Here is a 24,484-nt window from a genome sequence, read left to right as displayed (position 1 = left end):
GGGAAGAGACATAGACTGCGCTAAAGTAACACGTGTAAATCCCTTCCCGGGCTGCTCAGCTCCTTGGGAGCCCCAGCCCACAGGCTTCTCTGGCTTGTGTTGGGGACCAACCCAGGGCTGCTGGGCTGGTTTTACACATTGAGATTATAAAGCTGAGACTCTAGCGAGCACCACTGTGAAGTTTAACACAAATAAATGTCCTGTGGTTGTGCCAAAACACGCTGTTCATTGGGGGTGCTGCAGATATGTAATAATTCCCAGCATTTCAGAGGTAGTGTTGGCTGAGATTAGCACAACTACGATAATTCCATATTCACTGTGAAGGGGAAAAATAATCAAATGAAAAAGGACAAAACCAGCAGGGAAAGAAAATTTATTTCCAAGCATCTACGAGAGTGCTACAAACAATAGAGACTAAAACTCAAAGCATTTAAGACTATTAAAAAAATGTAGTTGACAATGTCCTTCTTAAAAATTAAACATAAAAATGTAGAAAATGCAGTTATTAATTCTAAAACTTGCTCAGTACTGAAATAAACCCAGATAGCAACAATGAGGATGGAGTCCTACAAATGACTTTTTTTCTTACTTTATTTCCATTTGTTAATTTGTAAATTGATACTAATTTCATTTTTTAATGTTTATTTAAATTTATAATGGAGAAATGTGCAAATCTAGCAAAATATTCTTTGGATTATAAACAGAGAAAAATCAACCACCAAAGAAATTTGAACCAAGTTAATAATAAACTATAGAATTATATAGAATGCATACAGCTATAATAAAGTGAAATATTACAATAAACATTGTAGAGCAAATCTGCTGATTTAGCAAACTCTGCCTTATAAAACATAGGGATATAATGGGACAAGTGAATATGTTATGAATATAGAGCTGAAACATCATTCATAATTTCAACAAGTTAAATTTTAATCTAACTACATATATGGGGGTCTTCAGAAAAGCAATACACCAACAAATCAGATTTCCTCTCAGATCAAGCAGTTTGGAACCTGACTGCAAATGAAGGACAGGGTCTGTAAAATGAGCGGTAGAAAAATGTATAACATTTCTATTTATTGCCTCTTCCCATATTGCAGCTGCTGATCTCTGACCCTAAACAGCAAACTATATTAAATTTAGCAGAAGTACAGCTGTACACAGATGCTGAAAATGTTGATGCATGAAACATATTCCAATCCCTTGCTCATTCTGAACTAATATAAAAAAGTTATAGATCATTTTTCAATTAAAAACATACATTACAAAGAACAACTCTGAAAGCACTCTGTATGTCTGTCATCACAAAATGAAATGTCTTCCTATCAGTAGACGATGCTATTCTACTGCAGCAAATGGGAAAAAAAAATCAAAATAAAAAGGAAAAAAAAAGTGCCAGAATCTTAATTACTACTCAGGTAAGGTAATTGTCAGGTAGAACAGGCTTTAGGGAATTCATAGCTAAATTGAGTCAGATTTAAGTCTCTAGAACCCGCAGAAGCCTAGCACAGATACGGAAATTCACAAGCCTGGCGTAAATTGTAAGTACAGAGTACTCCTGTCCACATATAAAGTCATTTCTGAACCCTCTGGAATTTCTAAGATACAAGATAAATGCATATTACATGGGAAATATTGAAAAGTATTACACTTAATTTAATCCAGAAAACACAGTAGTATTATATGAAGATTATTACTGTGTTCTGGGAGCAGCCACAAGCTGTAGATAGAGAGGGTACAAAATGTTCACCAGACATTACATTTTTTAAATCTAAAAAACATTTGTAAAATGTACTTGATTTTTAAATAATCACTTAACAAGGCAACAAACCAACTACAAACACATAATAAATAAGGCTATTAAAAGGTCACAATTGTAGTAAATTAGTCAGAACTATAAATGGGACATTAGAAACACTATGTTTTTCCTTATATGCTTAATAACCAGAACAAGAATTAAAAAAGAATCAGTTTATTTCAAAGTCTGCTTCTTATATTGAAGCACATATTAAAGCAACAGTACAATGTTCATAAAATATAAGTGTGATGCTGTAACATTTCTTACATGTCAGAATACTGATATTTGTATGTATACTAAAATAAGAATTTTAAAATTGTACAAATAGATACATTAAAAATGACATAGAAATAGGGCGCCTCCCACTGCAACAAGACAGAGTTTTTATATCTGGCACGTATTAGTTCAAGATGAAAGTAGAAGCAAAAAGATTTACAAGAATCAGCAGTAACAAGTTTGATGCTCAAGAGACATAATAATTGTACATTGTACTGTACATACATCATATGGGTTTAAGCTGGCTGAATATTATATATTTCAAGTTTAAAAATGCACTACCATATAGAGTGTCCATAGTTTAAGGCGAAATTACAGCTCAGAACTGTTATCTTTTCTAATTTGTGGAAGCTTCTTTGACATAAAAGATTTAGATGTTCATAATACATAACATTTCCCTTATTTGTAGGTTTGCTTTTAGCATCTTCCTTCATTTAAATATTTTGTATTTCTTAAGTGGGTTTTTTCCTCTAGTGAAGCTGGCAGCCAACTTCTATATTTGCCTTTTGTAGGAAAAGGTACTTCACAGTATTTACCACTTCTATGTCCTTTTTATCAAAGGAATCCTCTCTGTCAAACTTAAATGTTTAAATGAGATTTTTCTTGATTTTTAAAAAAATACCTGCTTACATTTCTTCTGGATTCTTCTGAACATTGGACACAGTTCTTAAGGCCAAATCTTAATCTTTATTGTTAAGAATCATCATCGAAAGTGTCTTTGGAGCCATACAAGTCTGCAAGTTTCTTAAATCGAGGTCCCCAATTTTGTAGATAGTCGTAGTCCAAATCAGAATCTGTTGTCGCTGACTCTAATGAGCTAAGTGAACCAGCCACTGAGCCTCTTCCTTCATAGCCATAGATCTGAATAGAGTCATAGGGAGGAGCAGTTGGATCGTTATCAGCCTCTTGTATTCTTGTGTTGATGAAATCATCAACATCAACACTATTAGGAGCCGGCCGAAGCCCTGGTCTTGGCATATACTGATACTCAGGTTTTATGTCTTTGCGAGGAATAAATCCATTGATGCCATCGGGGTTCTGCAAAGTAGCGATGTCAAACGCTTCAGTATCTTCCTCTCCTCCACCTTCGTCATCATAAGTAATAATGTTCTCTCGGACATCTTCTTCTTCAAAAACAATCAGAGGTTCTTTTTTCTGCCTTTTCAGTGTTACAAACAGCACTACAATGACTATAGGAAAAAAAGGACAAGTTAGACTGCGCTCTCCAGCAGTAGGCCCTTTATAAATAGATTATCGCGTTCACTGAAACCTCAGCTTTTGTGCTGAAGTTCATGTATTTTTGCAAACATCTGCATTTTTAGCTAGGTAAAAGCATTGACATTTGTACACAGAATTGAACACACCGATTCGAGGCTTTCTGTTTGGGTTGAATGCCATTGCTTTTCCTAATTACTCATTACTGCAAGACTAATTAAAGAAAAGCGCTTGTGGGCCCGCAGTGCTGCATGAGCACTGTGACACTGCCTTTAAGCAGCCCAATCACACGGACACCTACAACAAAGTGAAGCTGAGCCTTTAATCTCTGCTGTATGCCCAAAACTTAAGAAAAATTCCATTTTCATGGAAATGAAACGTGGAATTAGAGTTAAGCAACACCTCAGAACATATGCCTTTGTTGCTGTATTCCCTCTCACTTCAAATGTCTATAAAATAATTTTAAAATACATTAAGAAAGACAAAAAATGTGTTTTAATTTACCCATAGTAATGTAAATATTTTCAAATCATAAGGAAATGCTTTACAGGACTTTCTTAAAATCAGGTCTTTGGAGCCATTTGTCTCCAACACAAGAGGGAGTTAAAGAGGCGGCAGGAGCCACGTTAATCCTGGCTCACATCAATAAGGAACTTGTCTTCAAGGAGGATCACAAAACTTAAAACTGTATGTCATGACCTCCTTTAAGCAGTGTCCTTGATTAACTAATATTAGGCCATGAAGGGACATTGTCTGAGCACAGACAAATTCATGGGTGTTTGCTATTGCAGTTATCATATACTGTATTTGAGCCAGGCAGATTACTACCTCTTATAAAAATAAAAGCTAAGAAATTAAGATTTACATATATATCCATCTTGAAGCTGAAGGCAAGGCTATTTTTTTTTTAACAGAAACAAATATAGAAGAGTAATAAGAACGTTTTTTTACCTAACAAAATCACAATGCAAGCAAGAATGGCGATTAAAGCTCCAGTGCTTAATCCAGCATTGAGGATGTAGGGCTCGGCGTTACAGGAGAGCATGGAGCCATTGCTGTCACAGCCGCAGACCCGAATGGTGAGGGTGTTGGTGCTGCTCATAGGGGGGAGTCCACCATCACTTATTACAATAGGAAGAAGGTATAAATCTTGCTTCTGGCGACTAAATCCTTCACGTCTAACCAGGACACTTGCTGTGTTATCTGTTTAAAGAAGAGAGATAGCCACCATTATTTTTTTCCACAAAGTCATCCTCTTATTAAATGTTGAAAAAATATATCTTGCTCCAAGGTCTCTGAATTTTCAGATGCCTTAGCGTTATTAGTACAATAAACCAGCACAAAGTATTGCCTTCCTAGTGACCCAAGAGCAATTACAGTATTGTGTTTCATTTACACAGCACCAGACTCAATTTTAAGTATCTTAAGGTGATGAGGGCAACACAAAGAAATCTATGGCAGTATCTCCTTTTAGCACCCCTCTAACTTCCTGGGAATCTCACAATACTTGATCGGATAGCAGAAAGCCTGGGCCTTGGCATTGCTCTTTGGGCTGGTTCTAGTCTCTTTCCAGAATTAAAACCTTCAGTGGAGGGGGGAAAAAACCAAATTCCCCTGATTGGTCCTTCTTGGTGTCAGACCTACAGGAATGGAAGGCAGAAATCTGTACCAAAATGGTCTGTGTCAATGGTACTCCCACCAAAACAAAAGCCAACTTCTGCTGTGTAGTAGCAGATTTCAGCCTCACCGTTGATCCGTTTCATTACGAAACACTAAAGTAAGTAGTATTTGTTCAGAAACTGTTTTTCACACAAGCTCCCAAAGCCAGAATTCAGAAAGCTTGGTCGTATACTTACACTATGCCTGGGCACAATTTGAATTGTGTGAGTATGAGGAACGGTTCGAATATAGTTCTTATTTCTAGCTGAGCGTGAGGATGGAAACCAAGGTGCCGTCTCAGCATAGAAGGTGATCGTGGATAGACCCTGTGCTTCCTGGGACAAAAGCATTTGAAGGGAAGTGTGTGACATGAAACAGGGGGATGCACTGGTCAGTGTTTCCTGCTCCCAGCCGTGACAGACAAAGGCTGGGAAACACGAACAGCATTTCTTTATTGTGCTCCTTGTTTCTCAGTTCTCAGACTGAACCAAAGTTTATAAAATTGTAAACATCCTGAAGTAAATGAGACAATCATGTCTGTGGGTTTCGGACCTTCAAATACTAGTTTAAGCTAAGAATTTACTTGACACAAACTTTTCTGGTTTGCCATGTTCTTTATTTTTCACTATATAGTGGAAATAAAAAAAAAGAACAGTTCTTTTATCTACTAAGGGAGGGCTCTTCACCTCTGATGGTACCCATTTTACTATTGCCTCGGGTACTGCAGGAGATTAATAATTTTCCTACTGAAGAGTCAGCATAAATTCTAGAATTTAATAATGCAAATCATAAAACCTCTCTTAATGATCTAATCACTGCTATTTCCATGAAAGTCTGTGAATAAATTATATAAAAAAGACAAGTATTCTTGCCTTATATTAACCACCCTTGCAGGCAGTACCCCGATGTAGGACAAAGTCTGAGATTGTCTGAAAATTTTGTGGCCACAAGTCAATGTATGGGATGTTAGCACTAGGGCCCTGTTTATCTGACTCTCCTGCTAGTAAATTGTGCAGATCACTTCAAAAAGGATGAATATTTTGTTAGGACTGTCCTAGATAGGATGTTTGTTAGGATAGGATGCCAAATTAATTCATTTCGCCATATCTGCACCTCTCCTGCCAGGCCCACCACACCTGATGCCCACTGTGGTTACCTTGGCATGACAGAACTGTAGTGTTTCTGATACTGAAGTCTCACAAGAATAATGCCTGGAGAGAAGACATCTTGTTAACGTCTCCTCTGCATGATGGGCATATTTGCTAAGGACAGAGGAGCTGATTAAGATCTGATTATTTCTTACTTGTGGTTTTTGGAGGTGCCCTTACTCTCTTTTCTTAAATACCTACATGCAGCATTTGCCCAGCTAGGCTTTGTAGCACCATGTTTTAGAAGACCTCAGTGACAGAGGTGTCTGTGTCATAGGACTTTGAATTAATGGGCTCGTAACCGTTTGGTATAAATAGAAATGTAACATCTAATATCTATTAACCTATCAACTAATACTTGAACTAATCTATATTGATAGCAAATAAAACTATTCCACAGGGTTCTCTAAAAAACATTTAATAATTTATTTTCTCAATATGAGAACAAAGTTCTGCTCTATTAAATGAAAGATCACAATAGGACAGATTGTTCTTGTGGCAAAAAATATGAACATTACTATTGGGCTGAGCTACAGCTGCCTAGAGGCTGCAAAGGCAATATGGAAGGAAGCACAGGCAATATCATATATTAGTGTATTTAGTCTGTCGGCTAAGATATGTGATATGATATTAATTTTTCTGGAATTTTGGCAACTAGAAATAAGAAAAGGATGACAAATCATTCCATTATTATAGAGACTGGCCAATTCCCCTGCAGTCAGTTACGTTACACTGAGGCCAGATTTGATCCAGTGGTCGATTTTTCTGGTTTAACTTGAAGTAATTTCTAGTTTAATGTATTTTTTAAAAAAAAATAAAAATCCAATTAACATGCTTGGCTAAAGCTTAAAAAGGACCATATACCAACCCTAAAAGGTCATTTTTTGTGTTTTTTTCTGTTTATGTTCACTTCTTACATTTAGAAGAAACGTAATATCCATAAGAGGAAAAAAAGTCTTTTACCTGGATAAAAGATAACATATAATCCTAGCTAATATTCTCATCCTTGCTTTTTCATTATTTTCACATCCCAGGAGTATAACTATAATCCAGGTATAATGGCATTTTTAAAGCCAAGCAACAGAAGTTAAATGTCAATACCATCTTAAAACTATTACTTAGCACATATGAGAGGTACTTGACTGACAGTCTTAACAAACACAATGGGGGTTAACACAAGACAGAGGGAATAAAATAACCATCTCGACACCACCCAGAAAAATACACATGCTCTCATTTTTCCAGCTGTTATTGTCTGGGATATCTAATACCCAAAAGTGCTGTAAGTGAAGATTAGCTATAGTCTCCATGAAATCTGCAGAATTACAAGTTAAAATTGCATTACTTTATGGTGATCTCTATAGTGATCTTCTTGACCTTTGATTTTTGTCTTTTTCCTCTGGTGATCTTATTGATGGCTTTTCAATTTTTTTCCTCAACACACAGGCAAATGCAGCTTAGCTTTTGGGGGGTTGTTAACTTGTATATTGTGTAAGGAGGCTTCTCAATTAAAGAAGCTGACTGCAGTGTGATCATTATCACCTATATCAGAAGGTGAGTGCTGATTCAGCAAGAAACCTGAAGAATTTCAGGGGTCCAGCTGTCTGAACTCATTACTGGTGGCAAATGCTGTGGATAATCCAAGATGAAATACCCTGGCTTTATTGTTCATGTGTTTCAAACTGTCTTGATTAAAAGGTCTGAAATCAAGAGCCAGAACACATTTCTATTAAAAAAGAGTGGATTTTAGTCACTGATTTTAGTAGAATCACAAATTTAATTTTAGTCTTTGTAAAGCACTATCTTGCGTATTTGAGAACACTACTCCACCTCGCTTTTGCTGTTGCAGTGTAACTCGTCCTTGTGCAGCAGGGTAAAGCAGGGTGGCTGCAGTCCCTCCAGCAACACGCGCAGCGTCCAAGCCCCGCACAAGGTGAGTGAGCCCCAGCAAAGGGCGTTTCCATCGAGGACAGAGCAGGATTAAAAGCAGGAAATCCATTTGCTAAAAACCGTCTCTCTGCTGTGAAGTGTCATGAGCCTCCACCGCTGCTTTGAAGCTCTGACTTCAATAGGAGTAAAATTGAACAGAGCCTGGGCAAACACACTGCTGTTTATTTACGTGGTATAATGTAAGTAAACAGCTCAAAAGAAATTCAGTGTTTTATCACAGCATGTGATAAGCCATTATCTCATGTTTTCTGTGGAAGATAGTCTCAGCTGAAAAAGTTGGTAACACAGTAGGCTATTAATAGGATGTAGAACGTGATTACGTTTTTTGGATTACTGCAATATGTGATTACTTTTAGGAGTTGGTAGAAAGAAACTCTATTAAATGATAATTATAGGACTGTATTCAATTTAAAGTTCTGTAATAGACCCAAACATTAGAGTTTTCAGTAACTGTTCTCCAGAGTTAATAAAGCCATTTTTCTTTGAAACTAGTAATTCATTCTGAAAGTGGTGGCATGGTATATAGGCTACTCAGATTTACAACCAAAAAAAATCCCAACCTTTAAATGATCATGTAAATTATTTGACTTGTAAATGGTAATGCTTCTTTATATGGAAGTATAGAGAACTTTAACACTTTTACTTTGCTCTCTACCATAACTTAAACCCCACAGAAAAATTAATAACATGACTGCACTGAGGGTTATACAAAAATGAGGGAAAGACAAGGTGGAAATGGATGGATTTCATTAAGCTACTCATTTCCCAAACATGGAATAATACAGGAAGATTCAATCCTTAAATACTGTCTTACTGAAACAACCTTTTGCAGTATTGTCAGGTATAGTCCCTGCATTCGACTGACATTATCACTTCAATTACAAAGCATTTTTGTCTGGGTTAACTTTGTCATTTAAAAAAATAAGGATTTTGCTACATATGGAAATGAAGGATTAGTGAAATTGGCTGGAGCCAGGAACCATAATACCATTTGCCTGCAGCTGTATCAGAGCATCTCAATTCTGACCTATGCTTCCTCTGTTAGATTATAAAATGTAATCCATTTTCAGTTTGATATGGTGACCAACCACACAACATCTTTTAAAGCGAAACTTGGCCTCAGGGTCTCAAGCAAAGAATACATTTTGATTTACTTCTCTCTAAAAATTCTTTCTTTTTTTTTTAAATGTCTTTTACTACTTTAAAGAGAATAAATATATCCCCTCTTGGATCTTTTATGAATTGCTTATGAATGTACAAGTGTCAAGCAGTAGGTAACAGTATTACTTTGATCTTTCAGGAATAACAGATTTTGTTTGGGAACTCTGATGATAATTACCCTCACTTCTGATATTGATATAAAATACGCCACAACATAACACTTGAGAGAAAAAAGTTTTCACTGAAATCATGTATCTGAATTGTGTTGCCTTTTGTACTTCTGCAAGTCTAGAAGAAATCATCTGGATTCATTATTTAAACCAGTTTAACTGAGTTCTACTTTTCAGGAAACAGTAAAGTTTTCTTCAAACATTAAAACTTGCCAATTAAAACTGATTCCTAAGAAGCTGAAGCAATTTCATTTCCCTGTACAGGAAAATAAATGAACATTGAATGAGACCATCCTATTGATTATCATTAAAAACCCCAGAATAATTATGTATTAGGGCTGAGCCTCTATTTTTTCCTGTTTACCCCACTCTGGCATCCTCAACCTCTGGCACGTTAGGTTCACTGATGCTATTTTGTCAGATGATCAAATAAGTTTTGATGCTCACCTGTGCCTGGGTGTTTTTCCCACAAAATCCACCATCAATCTGAATGCAAGGTTACACTATATTTCATGAACAGAAAATTGGTAAAAAGATCAGGGTACCCGTTATCTTGAGAGATACCCAATCTGGATATAGTTCACAGCAGACATCCGTGTTTGTAGTTCCTTCAGAAGGTTAGTGTGGCAGCGATTTTATTCCATTAGGAATTTAGTCTATGTCTCCTGTGCTTCATCATTTACAAAAGCTAGCAAGAAGAGTAAGGTGAATAAATACAAGCAACCTAACAATTTATTCTGCCTCAGCTCATTCTAGCTTAGCCAGGAAGTTTTCTCTAAATCAAGGACATCTGCCAATTACACTTAGTGAATGTTTTTGTTAATGATTTTTATCCTCTTCCTGGGAGAGAAAATGGCAGTGGATTTTTCATGTAGGGTATTATTATGTTATTTAAAAAAGTGTATTCAAGAAAATGAAAGTGAGTTAACAAGCATTACATTATTGCACAAACATCCTTGTATTGCAGCTATATTTTTTCTGCCTTTCTCCCCTAAATCTCTGGAAAAGAGACACTCTCTCAAAGATAATGAAAACGCAGTTGCAGGGCATTATGCTGGCTATTAGTTTTACTTTGTCATTTATTTGCACTCGAGTATAGAGGGAATCTTCACACAAACCTCTGTTGTCTCTGAGTGTAAAATTTGGATTATGAATAATTTCAGGTGGTAAACTGAAGATAAATCTTGGTCCATTGGCCGAGTCATCTTTGTCATCAGCACTAATTGTAATAAATTGCTGTAAAAGAAAAGTACTCTGTAAACAAACAGGTCCTCTTCTGGATACATTAGATATAGTCAGCATTCTGGGAAATTTCTTGAAGACAAAGAATTCTGAAATAGCAGAAACCTCCAAAATACCTCAACAAATGTATGCAGTTATAAACACAGAGCAGACTCAAAACCAGAACAGGCAGTCTTTACTTGCTATTACGTTTAACCAACATAGAATTATAGATGTTAAAGTATACACCTATATACACATTCTTATATACAAATACGTGCTTATGATAATTTAATAGACTAAATAAAGTTCTGCAGAAAATTCAGAACCTCAGAGGGACTTATAGCAACACTGTCCTTCTCAAACTGCTATACTAAAAGCAGAAGTGCAGATAATGTGTAGAGCCGTATTTCTGTATGGTATGAACCCCTCTTCCTCACAGATCGTTCAGGGGTAAATCTGTAGGCTGAACCCTCCAAGCACTGTGTTGTGATTCTTCCTGTAAGATGCTGCATGTTTCTGTAATATCCAAACCAGGCTCCCGGCTGGGAAAGCTGCTCCCAGCCGGCTTCCTTGCCCATGGGATGGTGGTTACGCACAGTCCCTACCAGTCACATTCAATACACTGTAACTGCTGATGGCAGTTCAAAATAAAAACAGAGGAAAGTGCCTTTCTGTGTGCTCTAGGCATATTCTGATCCAAATTTCAAAGTGTTTGTTTACTGCCATTCATTTGAGCTACGAACACAGAACTGAGCTAACACCCTGAAGAAAGGAATTCATGCACAGAGAGATGGTAGGACCGGGCATACCTGATTGCTTCGAGCATTCTCACAGACAAACGCTTCATAGGCTGCTGCAAATTTTGGAGCGTTGTCATTGACATCAACGACCTTAATTGCAACTGGAACTTTGGCTTCCTGGTGTTGTTTGTCTATGAGAGTAGGCAAAACCAAAATGAAACAGAAGCAAGAAAACCCCTCAAAACAAACAAAATCCCTGCTGTTTCCAGGTAAAAATGAAATAGGCTGAAGAATTTCTACTGGGATTTATTGCAGCTTATCAAACTGAGATAATTAGAAGACTACAGTAATTATACCATTGAATATGAAATACTTTAGTGAAATACTTACGGACTTCAACTGCAAAGACAGAGATATTATGCCAAGCAATCTCTTCCCTATCCAAAGCTTTTATTGTCTTGATGTTGCCATCTTCTGCATTAATAATAAAAAATCTTTCAAGGTCAGTGTGACGATCAATTGAATATCTAAATGAAGATTGAAAATCAGTAATTAGATAAGAGACAGACTTTGTAGTTGCATGAATCCAAATTTGTTCTATACTCATATTATTTTTGAATAATTGTAAGTAGTACGGTTATTGTTGCCCTTAATATCATGGTCAAAGGGGTGATACATGTTCCTTTAAAAGCAAATTCACCTGGTCAGTTTCTACATTAAGAAAAATATTAGATCAGAATTTTTCAGAGTAAATGAAAATCATTGTTCTTTGATATCTCTGTATTAAAGCCCCAAAATATTAGTTATTTTCTTTTCTGATAAAACATGATAAAAATATCTACTGATATATTTGTTTTCTTCTGTTTCATATTAATCATGAAGATCTTCTAAGTCTTCTGATCTTTGGATTACTCAGAATGTTAACTGATCATACCAGATTATTGGATATTATCCATTATTTACATATTTGTACATCTTTATCCAGCTCTGGTTTTCATATCTTTGCCTTGCAGTTCTTTGAAATGTTAACTATACCCTCACAACAGAGTTTCATAATTTAATTTACACTGAGAACATGACAAATAAACCAATAGAAGACTACCCAGTGTAACTGCAGAAAGTAGGTCTGTCTATGTACTTGTCAGTAGCAATGAACGGTTAACAATTAACCAGCATAATCTCTAATGTACTGCGTAGTAGACTTCTATATTTTGAGAAAAAAACATGCTGTGATAACAGCATAGGATATTTTATAGAAAACAGGATTTAGAATAGAGCCTAAAACAGATGTCCTTAAGTATATTTTAGGCAGATATAGCTATGGTATGCTTTCTTACTGTGATAAGGCTTTGAGAAACTAGTAGCTTATAGAAGAAGACACAAAAACAATGCTGTATGGTTAAAGTTATTAATAACCTGTGTGAATTTAGAATATTACGGTAGTAGATCTATCACACTAGCTTAATAACTTGCATAACAATTCTACATGTTAATGCCTAGAAGGAAACAGCCCTCTAATGAAGCGTACCTTATAGCACTGTTTGCAGCATCGGGGTCTTTGGCATGTACTTTTCCAACCACAGTACCAGATGCTGCATTTTCTTGTACTTCAAAAATATAACTCGGCTTTAAAAATACAGGTGGCTCATCAGCATCTTCCACTGCTATCTTCACTGTTACTGTGTCCTTGAATGGCCCATTGCTGATGAACTTGGGATCAATATGCACGTTGGCTGCCTCTACCTTCAGACTGTAGGACTTTTTGGTTTCAAAATCTAAGAGCTGCGAGAAACAAGACAACAATGCATTCCAGATTTAGGAAAACTTGAGGGTAAAAGCAGTAAGCAGTCCCCTAGTATTCAATGACATAAAACAAATGTGAGCATCTGTCAACAAGCTTGGACTGAAATGTGTGTATTTAAAAACATAAAGACTTAAATGGAAGGAGCTACATTCTATGTATGGAGCAGCATAGGAAGGCACTCAAAGTACCGGGTCAGAGGCCTTGTCTTGCTCTTTGCTTGCTGCATCACTCAGAAAATCACCTTTATTGGGAAAAATTAACCTTTTCTTCACGCAGCCTTCCAAGCAGCATTAAAGAGAGATGGATAAAGGGGTTCCCACAAAATGCCCAGCCTGGTCTATCCCAAGCTGGCAGGCATTTCTTTCGACATACAAATGTAGCTTGAATTGCTACTAGATGCACCATGAGACAGGACAGAGAGAAAATAAATTATTTAAATAGTAGGGGAAATACGAAGATAGTGAGTAGTGCTTCTGTTTCTGTAGTTCTTTCCATCCATAGATCTCACAGCACTTTACAAAGAGGGGGTGAAATAATACCCCATGGGAGCCTGATCACAGTCACGGCATCCGCATTGCCATTGCCATGGAATCACTGCGGTGTTGCGGTATTGGTAACCTCAAAATTATTACGCAGGTGCCAACCACAATTCACAGAGTATAGTACCACCATAGACTGAGTGGTGTAACAGTTCGTTCACATTTTTAAATACACAAAAAATACACTCCCACCTCTAGAACAGAGACAGTAATTGAACCACACCACAGTTTTGACCAGAGGAGAGTTCTGGGTCTCTTCCTGAGAGACTGCCCTGATGCGCAGGGCAGGGCTAACTTTGAACTTAAGTTGCCCAGGCCTTCTCCTTTGGGTTTTGATAATCTCCAAGAAATATGAAAAGCTGTAAAGATGCAAAGGGCAAAATAATAATGTTTCAATAATGAATAAGATTTAAGCTTTATAATTTGTAATTTAAAATTCATTTAGTAACACTTTTAAAGATAATACTGCTGGACTGTATATGAAATCACCTCAGTATTTTTGCTGCTTTTTGCATAGCCTGTGACTCCTTCAGAACAATATTGTGGACAATGCACAGCTGAAGAATTCAAACTATAGGGCATGAGGCTATTCAGACTGAACATAAAGCAACAGTGAATGTCTGCTACTTATCAGCACTAGGCAAAACTTCATTAACAATGAAGCTGATGGCATTGTATTTTACCGTGACTTTTTATTATGAATTCATTTAGTTTGTGCAATTAATCCACTGTACAGTATTTATGTAACTCTTCTTGGTTATTTTCTTCCATTCCAATTCAGCTAATGGGGAAATGGAATATTAAGAGTTAATCACAGCCTTAGAAACAAACTAAGTGAAATTGCATTAACTGATATTACATCTTAGGTAATAATCCCTTATTACCCAATATTCTGTCAGCAACAAAGAATACTAGACATCACTAGGTTTTACTCACCTTCTTAAGCTTTACAACGCCTTCCTGAGTCTCATAATCTGTTGTAATTTCAAACATATCCATGCCATCTCCATCAATGATGCTGTAAGCTACTAAGCCATTTTCCCCAATGTCTGGATCTTTGGCCTTCACTCTTCCGACTTCCTCTCCTGGGACAGCTGCTTCTGACACTGACATCTGGTACACACCTGGTGGAACAAAAAAAGGCATTTGCCTTAAGTACGCAGTGTGCTCTCCAGTTGCGTATTTACTCATTTAACTTGTAAGTTCCAAACAAACACTGTAATATTTTTATGTTTTCAAATCCCTTAAAGGAATGCTATATTATAAAGAGCTCTGAGAAGAAAGTCACCTATGAAAGCTTTAAACACAGTGCTAATCTATATAACATTACCTCATCACTGATATTTTACACATCTGTGTATCTCTGTTCAGGATGGAGTTAAAAAGATAACCAATCATTCAGAATGCAGAAACTGTTGTGACATCAAGGTTATAATTCATATCAGAAATCCTGCTCTGAAAAGGGAAGGAAAATTCTCTTTCATGTGACTCATGGAATGACCTTCAGCTCTGCAGAATCCAGAAGTATTTCTCCCCTTTCATTCAGGAGCCACAAATTATATACCATGAATTGGATAAGACTCCTCTGCTGTGCTGACCAAAGAATTAATCTGCTGCTTTCTATGGCTTTAATTTGGAGTATGAACATGTAGTAGCAATGATTATTAAAATTTAACACAACAGAGAATACATACCAATTTGTATGGGATTCCATACCAAGCCAAAAATGGCTTTCCCTCATCAAACACCGATAGGAAAACCATCCCCAAGCATCTCACAGATGTGTTGCCATACTGGTGAGCAATACTGTTCTGGAAAAATCTCTCTCCAACAGTTGTCCTTTAGGCACCACTGATTCCGTGACCTCCCCAGCCACCTCCAGAGTTCAGGTAACATAACCTGATCCTAAATGTACAAATGTATGTGGGCATTTTCTGCCACTTCATCAGCATTAATTAATTGGGGAAAAAAAAAAAAAGGGCATAAAAAAAAATCTTATTTATTCCCCTCTCTTTGTTGCCACACTTACACTCAGCAGGGCCTTGGCTCATTACCCATAAAAACAATTGGCACATGTAATCAAAATAGATCATTAACTCCAGTCACAAAGAACCCAAAATTTAAGCACATATAACTTGTTAAGGGCTTGACCAATGCGGGGCGGGGGGGGGGGGAAGTAGAATAAAAAAACCCAATCACTTGGGTGTTTATATAATATAAACAGGTCAAATCCTGGTTTTATGCTGGGGGTGAATAATTAAGTAGAGTAACTGCTCTTTGGCATTTCTGATAATTTTAAATATTCTCCCAAAACACTCTGTAAAGTGGCTTGAATTTGTAAAGAAAAAAATCATCATTTGATGGCGCTACACAACAAAATACTGTGTACTGGGCTCACAGACTATTATTTGGAGTGAAAAGGTGTGTTTGTGAGGTATGTAAAACCTGTCATTTTTAAGGATGTAATACGTTCCTGTTAGAATGGTAGAAAATGCTGACATAGATTTTCTCATTTAGGGCCTGACTAGATCATTTAAGCTCTTGTGTGAGGATCCAGGAAGCTGCAACACTGGAAGAAAAGCTGTTAGAGAGATGGTCATGTCCAGGACATATCAGTGTTGTAAAGGTTGCTCAGAGGAGAAACAGGCTGAGCTGGTGCATACTCTGCACTCCAATCTAAAAACAACCAACAAAAAAACCCTCCAAAGAAACAAAAACACACGCAGAGAAGAGATGCAGAACAGATGTGTGGGTCCATTAATGTACCTCCACCCAGCTGTGAAGACTGAATCTGTTAATGTCAGCACTGATTAATTTTATATGTGAAAAATAAGTAGCACAAGTATAAAACAATTATTTGACCACCAACAATTCATTTCAACCATCAATTTAAAAAATGTATTTGTACCCAATTTAGTTTGCATTGCCATGGAAAATACATGTCTTGAGGAGTATCCAGTCTTAACTTTTATCCTTATGGAGATTGACCATTCACTGGGAGTGTTTATAGAAGTAAAGGATGAAGTATCAACACTTAAAATGAAAGGCTATGTGAAATAAAAAATGGTTCTCAGTCACTTGAAGGTCTGTCAGAGACCTGAAAGGGCATCATCAGGAGCTCTTAATAGATTGTGCAACACTTTTGTCAACGGTCAAGTGAAGCAAGAGACTTCAAGCCTGAGAGATACTGCTGTAAGAACATAAAATAGATCTCCTTTCCTGTGTCCATCTTCATCAAAAAGCAAAGTGGATTTGTTCATGGAAAATGACTATCATAACTATGCTTGCAAATAGCTATGAAACTGAAGTACTGAAAGGCCTGACATGAGGCCACTTGGAGACTTCTTTCAAACACTGTAAATGTAACTGGAGAGCATTCTGCTGCGAGCGCTATGTGACTACTGCACCCTGCAGCTCTCCCAACTCAGGAGAATCTGTTCCTACATAATACACACAGGGATGTTTGTTTTAACCTCCTATTTCCTTGCAAGGTTTTCTTAAAGTTCTTGAGGTCTGAGCAGAGTAGTAAACGCTGCTTGCTTTCTTGCAGTGTCTTTTACATTCACACTATAACTATGAAAATGGAAAAGCTTATTCCCGCACTGCTCCAGTGCAGGTACATCTTCTAGTATTTTTGACCAATTTGGTTTAACACACAAAACAGCCCTCAAGAAATGGGGTCTCTTTCTCCATTAACAAAGAAGTCTAGACTATGTCTCCTTGATCATATCATAGATCTGTTTCTAATATAACGTGGTCTGATTAGGGTTAGGGTTCGTGTAGGATTAGGAATCTTCGTAATCTGATCTTGATCTCTCATTTTGCAACACAAAGCAAATAATCCAGACACTAAAACTCTATATGCTACTAACAAAAATCTGTAAATAACATTTATCTTTTCACACATGTGCTATGATAATCCATCTTTTTGAAGTTTTAAGTATGTCATACTTCACAAATACGGGTACTGGTAGTGGATGCAAGGATTTGGTTGTTACTTACTCTGTGGGAACTTTGGTGGGTTGTCATTGACATCTGTAAGTGTAATTGTCACTTTGGTTGTCCCTGAGAGGCCTCCCATGTGTCCTCCCATGTCTTTTGCCTGTATTACAACGTGATACTCTTCCTTAGCTTCTCTGTCCATATTCGGAAGGGCAGTTCGGATAATTCCTATAAAGAAAATATAACACATACAAGTTTTCACGGGTTCACATGACGGAAGAATTGCATACAACATCGTTAGCTTGCATTAAAATACAGCACTGTTTCCAGTGGTGGTGCAGATTCCGTTTTCCCGATGCTGTGCATCATGCTACACAAGGTAAATAGCCCAAATATCCTACACAGCTGAACAAAGGATAATCCTGGAGAATTCCTGTTCAGCACAGACACTGCCATTTCTATATCATACCACAAAATAAATAGTATCATCTTTCTAGTGTAGTGTACCCAGAAGCTCTACCAAATGCCCGGGGACCAACCTGCGAAAGAGCTTAACTAGAATCTAAAAGAATGAAGGCAGCTTTGCTCAAAGACATCAGTAGATATACCCAACTGTACTGCCTCAGTCAATATCTTTAGTTCTTCCTTTTAATGTGTGCCAGTTATGAAGTCCTACTCAAATAAACTGCTCAATAATACCTGTTTGAGCTTCGACCGAGAAGTACGGCTGACCTTCAAGAATACTGTAAACCAATTTGGCACTGTTCCCATAGGTAGGATCATCAGCATCTGAAGCTGTTACCTGAATAACTGATGTACCTAAAAACGGAAAGCAAACGGAGAAGAAATACAGTCAGAAGCAAACATGCCTGTAAGAATCATGCAGAGATGCTTTCAGTCATATGGCAGAACTGTTTATTTTTTATTTCCAGTTTTCATAAATGAAAAAAAAAATTACTTGGCAATTTATATACGACAGGCTCATATTATCTAAAAAGATTTGTTACCAGCTGTGATGTCAATGTTTTAAACAGTAAAGATATAAAAGTCAGCAGTCACTCTGTACCATTATTTCTTTCCCTCAGTAGTTTAAGCGTTATATTGCTTTTGTCGTTAGACAGCCAAACAACAGACTTTCCTTTTTACATTTTCCTCACCAAGTTTCAGAGAAATCATTCCTGTAGAAATCTCTGAGATAGACACAAGCTCAAACAGGAGATGAAAACTGAATAGATAGCGTGGCAGTAACTCCTCAGCTTTATTACCCAGCTCTGCAAAGGAATGCTCTTGATGTTTACCCCAGAGAATTCACACTCCATAAATTGCAGGGGACCCTCACATTCCTCTGAGGAGGAAACAGCCCTGTTCAACGAACCAGCTAGAGACACTGCAGCCATGACAGTTAGTAGCTGTGCAGGATTTGGTTTGGTCAGCAAATTAGATAAATTGACTGAGTCCCTGGCTGAGCATGAAGTAAATTTTACTTCCCAAAACTCTAGACGATAGGAATGAAATAAAGCCAAGACGTACTGACAACACAACATATTCCGTAAGGCCAGGAACTGAAGTGCATTTATGAGTACTTACCTACATTTGATCTCTCGGGCACATTGGCATGGTAGTTTTCATGAAGAAACTCAGGCGGGTTGTCATTTATATCTTGAACTTTAACAATGAATTCAGAAGGTGGTTCCAAAGGTCTGTTAGTGTTTCTGTCTACCGCTTGTGCCGTGAGAGTGTACTGAGCTCTTTCTTCCCGGTCCAGTGTCTTTGTTGCATGGATGTTCCCTGATTTGTCATCAATAACAAAAATGATTCCTGCTCCTTCACCTGAGAGAATGTATTTAATGTTTCCATCTCCAGAATCAATATCTGAATGAAGCTACAAAATCAGAAACAGACATACCTTAATAAGAAAGGTATACATTTCATCTACGTGTTTATGAAATTTAAAAGTTCACAAAATCACTATCATTTCAGTTATCTTGTCTTACATCAGGCCATAATCGGTAGTCGGGCACATGCTGTGAACACAGCTGCCCTGCATTCTGGGCAGCTGCCTGCACAGACCTGCGTGCCAGTACAGCCAGGGCGCTACTGAGACCCAGGCTCTAAGATTTAAGGAAGAGAATATATGAGAAGATATCTATAATAATTTGTTCAAATAAATTGGAAGAGTCATTTTTGCAAAGATTGTATATACTTCATACGAATCATATTCTACTAGGTTGCATGTAAAAAGTTGGTAAGTGACAGATGGGATGTAACGAATGAGCCAATCAGTTATTGCCAACTAGGTTTTAATTACAACCTCTTTAATATAAAAGAAGTAACAAATTCTTACTGAAGATTCTCACTTTCACAACCAATGCACACTGCAGTTTGATGAATGAGGGAAACATTGAGCCAAATTACAGATTTATTGCTTTTATATTTACTTCTACAAATTGCACAATACAAACCATCTTTTAAACCAGAATACCCAGAATGGTATTTGCTGTCATTGATCCTGTTCTCCAGTCTTTTGTGTTGGGGTCAAGTCAACACAGTTCTGCTGATGATTTACGATTTCGCATATGTACTGTTTTAGTTATGTATTTATATTCTGCTACTATTAGACAACACCAGAATAAAAAAAAAATCACTCCAGGATGTGTGTAAATACACTTTTGCACACAGATATATGTCTCTCTGTATACCTACCCGTCATATATTTAATTTCACTGATAACCTGAAAATGAAAAGATGAAGAGATGATACCTATTGAGCAGCACACTTTTACTAAGTTCCTGGGTGAGGAACATCTGCCATTACTATTTTCAAAGACCCAGGAATGATAACCAGATATGCTTGAGGCATCTTGTTACTCAGGTGGTTGCTCTGGTTCTTGCTGTTGTATTAAATAATAGCTCATACACCTTCGTTCAAAGACTTCTGAGATCAATAGAAAAATTGTAGTCACTTAGGAAGTATTTTGCTTAGAATCTTAATTGAGCTACGAACAAACAAATAATTCAAGGTGAACAAGTAGCTGCTGAAGAATCAGCTAATACAACAGAAAGGCAATGACAAGAAAAAAAATAACTCACAAAATAATAATACAAATTAATAATTATTAATCAGTGAATGAAAAAGAAATTATTTCTTACCCTTCCTACTAGTACAGGATCTGGTCCCGTGTACTCTTCTATAACAAAGAACTGGTTCCACACCCAGCCTCTTTTTGAACGGTGCAGAACTTGTCCTTCTTTTCCTTTTTCATGGTGCCCATGAAGTGATGGCCTTGTGTGGTTCAGTTTTTCCGTAGTGATGGCATGGCTGTAATACAGCATGCCCAGGCAGATGAGAGCGGCATGTAAACAATGGTCCTCCTTCATTTTTGGTTATTTTGTAGGCACAGGAGTATCCAAGAATCTACCCCTTCCACCGTGGAAGTCAACAAGTTTGGGGATACTGAAAAGTTTCAGATAAAATGTTCTGCACATAGGATGCCACCACACATTAAGCACATCACTTTAATGCTCTGCAGCTTCCCAGCTTAATTCCTGAAAGAAAGGAAAATGGAGAAGGTTGTCAGTTCTTTTGATGTCTCTGAGGTGCCATAATGTTTTTTATTAGGCAAAATAAGAGTACCTTGGGAAATTTCAAGATAATAAGATTAAATTCTATTAATAATTATGAAATACTGGCTAATGAGCATATTTAGAGTTTTGCTACGTGTTACTGCTGCCTTGTAAAATCTCCTGACTTGCTGATTAGGGCACTCCTTTGGAATTCGAAAAATAGAGAATCATATTCTCTCATGATCCTTCCGAATGGATTTAGTTCAAGATGCAAGGTAACTGTAGAAATACCTAATTTATACCTAAGCCCTCTTTGGAGCTTAGTTATAAGCCTTAGATATAAGCCATTAAGCCATAGGTTTAGATATACGATAGATACCAAGATACTTGCTTATCAAGAACTGAACATTTCTACACATGCCCGGAAAAATGCCTTTTCACAACCAACAGATTCTTATGCTGAAAATAACTACCAATGTTCTCCTAGGCCTGAGCAGCATCTGACAGAACTCCAAGCACCTACAGCTTGGATTTAGACCCTTGAAGTAGCCTTTCTGCCTCCTTCTGAGGATCAAGTCATCAAAGCAGAGAAGCAGCATTGATTGCCAATTCTGCTGTCTTTGTGCTGGTGACAATAAATGCCATAAATCAATAAAAACATATCCAGATACTCTTGATACTACAGTAACTGATTTGTCTCTTTATTCCTATTTTCCCTGTGATTTCAATTACCAGAATTGTATTGATTTCTTGCTTTCTAATAATTCTTTAAAACACTAGGTCAAAATTAATATTTGAAGCAGAAATTGTGTAATGCAGTGAAACCTGAACTGAGGTCTCTACCTCCAGCGGGTAGCAATCCATCATAAAGGGCACTTCGACTTATCCCTGGGGTTTCTAATATATTCTCCTTCAATCTTAGCAGAATAGCCAATTTTTACAAGGTGCCTATGACGTTTGTTTCAGCTTTCAGTGTAATTCACTTTACTCTTCTGCAAGATACAATTAAACACTTGTTATATTCATACAGGTATATGTATAAATATATGCTACCATCTTCTTGAAAGCAGAATGATTTTCTATGAGAAATAAGGAAATCTTTCTTAAAGTATTTGTAGCAGAAAAAAATGTAAATATAGGGAAAAGCTTGAGCCTACATCCCATTCTATAACTGCAGCAACAGATAAACTTCTCACAGGCACCAAACCTACTCATCTTGGGATGTCTTTCTACAATCCTGAGCAGTCGTGGCCTCTCAGCCCCATCCCTTTGCACAGTTATATAAAAATACACACCCAACATTGACAGACAGGGCGGTCTAAATAAGTAATTAATAAGTAAGGAATTAAGTATTTGTTCTGTTTCTTCAAAAAAATATAAGTTTTTACTTTAAAGAAAGCTGAAATCGCCTCAATTACAACATCACAATGGCTCCAGCATAATGAATTAAATGAAAATCACACATACACTTACAAACATGATCTGGCTTTCCCAAGCATATTTATTAAGTACAACATTTGGTGTATCCATGTACATTTTTACTATTGTTATATGATGTCACATTACCGGTGACTCATATCAGCATGAAAAACATTAAAAAGAAAACAATTTGTATTATTTTGGTCAGAAAAACGCTTTTATTCTGACACAATACGTGTGTGTGAAATGTGGAACATTAGGTCTGTGGTTTTAGAGCTTGTTTTGTACCTCCATTTTGTTGAGGGGTAGTAATAAGGTAGGAGTTAACGGACCTGAAAACTGAGATTAAACCTATTTTAGAAGTGGCTTAAATATGAAAAGCCTTTCAAAACTGGTTATTATAGTGGCTTTCTATAAAAATACTTAATTCTAAAAAGAAAGGGCAGTTTTGCATAGAAAAAATAAAATTGAAGCACCTAGCATGCAGTATTTATTTGCCAAGCTCCCCTATCATTTAACTTTATTGAACTTTTTAAATACAAACCATCCAATTCTTTACTCATCCCACAGACGTGAAATGAGTTATTCTGTCCTGTTTAGTAAACACCTCTGGGTTTACATCCTCTTGGCAGGTATAAATCTAATCCCACAGCAAGCAGGCTCCAAGGTTTCCTCTTTCGGCCACCTTGTCTGCAGAAACGCATTGATGTTACCAAATTCTATATATTAAGGTCAGTTCAGTCCACTTCATAATTGTATTCGTTAATCAATGGTACCGCCATCTCAGATGTAGTTTGCTGTGGAGTTTCCTTTGAGCCAAATAGTCTTCAATGCCACAGCCAGTATAGCTAATCACAACGGACAAGTACACCTGCTATAGGGATCTATGGTGTGTTAGACGTGCTTGGGCTTTTGGGCTGTTAAGTGGGGTGTACGTGCTCCAAACAGAAATGAAATAGGAAGATAGGCCCAGGCAGCTGTGCATTTTTAAACCTGCTCTGAAAAAAAATGTAAGCAAACTGCTTACACAAATAGATTTTGGATGCATTTGAAATTAAAATCACCGATCGTTATTCTTCATTAACATCACATAATGATGTCAACAATGAAAACAAGTAAACAAATATGACCGGTATTCCCAAACTTCTCAATATTGTTATGTAAATCCGTAAACACTTTATAAAGATGCTTAACTATAATGGAAGAGCCAAGCTGATACATATGCTGCTTATTATCAGCCATTCGAGCGTGAAGTGCTGGAAACAAAATATTAATCACACATCCAGGCTTCATTTACTAGTTAGGATTTAGAGAAAAAATTGTTTGCTACCTTTTGTTTTATCCTTTGCGTGTATCCTCTCTATACAGAGGAAGCAATAACGCTACATGTCTTCAAGATAAAGAAAACTATTATCTCTCATCCATTACTTGGGCTAAAAAAATATTCTCTAAGGCTGTTTATGGTAATTGCTTCTGTTTTGAGTTATGATGTGAAAGGACTCCATGCTAGTAATACCAATTTGGCTCTTTAGTAAGTGACCTACTGCTACATAGGCTGCAATTAAAGCTGGAACTGCAGGCAACAGGGTCTCCCTCGCCGCCTCGTACCCCTCTCACCTTCTCCCTTCCTGAAGTTCTTACTCTGTTCAGTTCCACCGTGGTTGCCACAGCAGTGAGCCCTCTGACTCCTATCAGCACAAGAAAAGCTAATAGAATATATCAACAGAGTTCCACTGAAGTCTGTGAAAACACTTCATAGACAAAACAGGTACAGTTGGGCTTTTTAGAAACTACTTTCTTCCTAAAAGGCAAGGTGCACGAGATGCTCTAACTTCAAACTAAAATAAATGCCATTAAAAAACAAAGCAGTGTTATT

The 24,484-nt window shown here is 37.0% G+C and overlaps 1 protein-coding gene across 6 annotated transcripts in view; it reads right to left on the bottom strand.

Annotated features, from left to right (window-relative positions):
• Positions 1-357: 357 nt before the first annotated feature.
• The window catches only part of CDH11 (cadherin 11), a 354,337-nt gene continuing 330,210 nt past the window's right edge, over positions 358-24,484 (bottom strand). For all 6 annotated transcript variants that reach the window (XM_065028464.1, XM_065028466.1, XM_065028467.1 and 3 more), the window contains 11 exons: positions 20,776-21,171; positions 19,214-19,508; positions 18,326-18,445; positions 17,687-17,854; positions 14,621-14,808; positions 12,870-13,123; positions 11,732-11,868; positions 11,411-11,532; positions 10,496-10,613; positions 4,241-4,492; positions 358-3,264 (listed from right to left, as the gene is read on the bottom strand). In XM_065028464.1, coding sequence (XP_064884536.1) covers positions 2,768-3,264; positions 4,241-4,492; positions 10,496-10,613; positions 11,411-11,532; positions 11,732-11,868; positions 12,870-13,123; positions 14,621-14,808; positions 17,687-17,854; positions 18,326-18,445; positions 19,214-19,508; positions 20,776-21,003 — 2,379 coding nt within the window. In that variant the 5' untranslated portion in view covers positions 21,004-21,171 and the 3' untranslated portion in view covers positions 358-2,767. The remainder of the gene's footprint in view (positions 3,265-4,240; positions 4,493-10,495; positions 10,614-11,410; positions 11,533-11,731; positions 11,869-12,869; positions 13,124-14,620; positions 14,809-17,686; positions 17,855-18,325; positions 18,446-19,213; positions 19,509-20,775; positions 21,172-24,484) is intronic.

Source organism: Columba livia, chromosome 13 (assembly GCF_036013475.1).
Source record: "Columba livia isolate bColLiv1 breed racing homer chromosome 13, bColLiv1.pat.W.v2, whole genome shotgun sequence".
NCBI classification, from domain to species: domain Eukaryota; kingdom Metazoa; phylum Chordata; class Aves; order Columbiformes; family Columbidae; genus Columba; species Columba livia.
The sequence above is the reverse complement of the archived record's forward strand: the minus strand, read 5'-3'. Positions and strand labels throughout refer to the sequence as shown.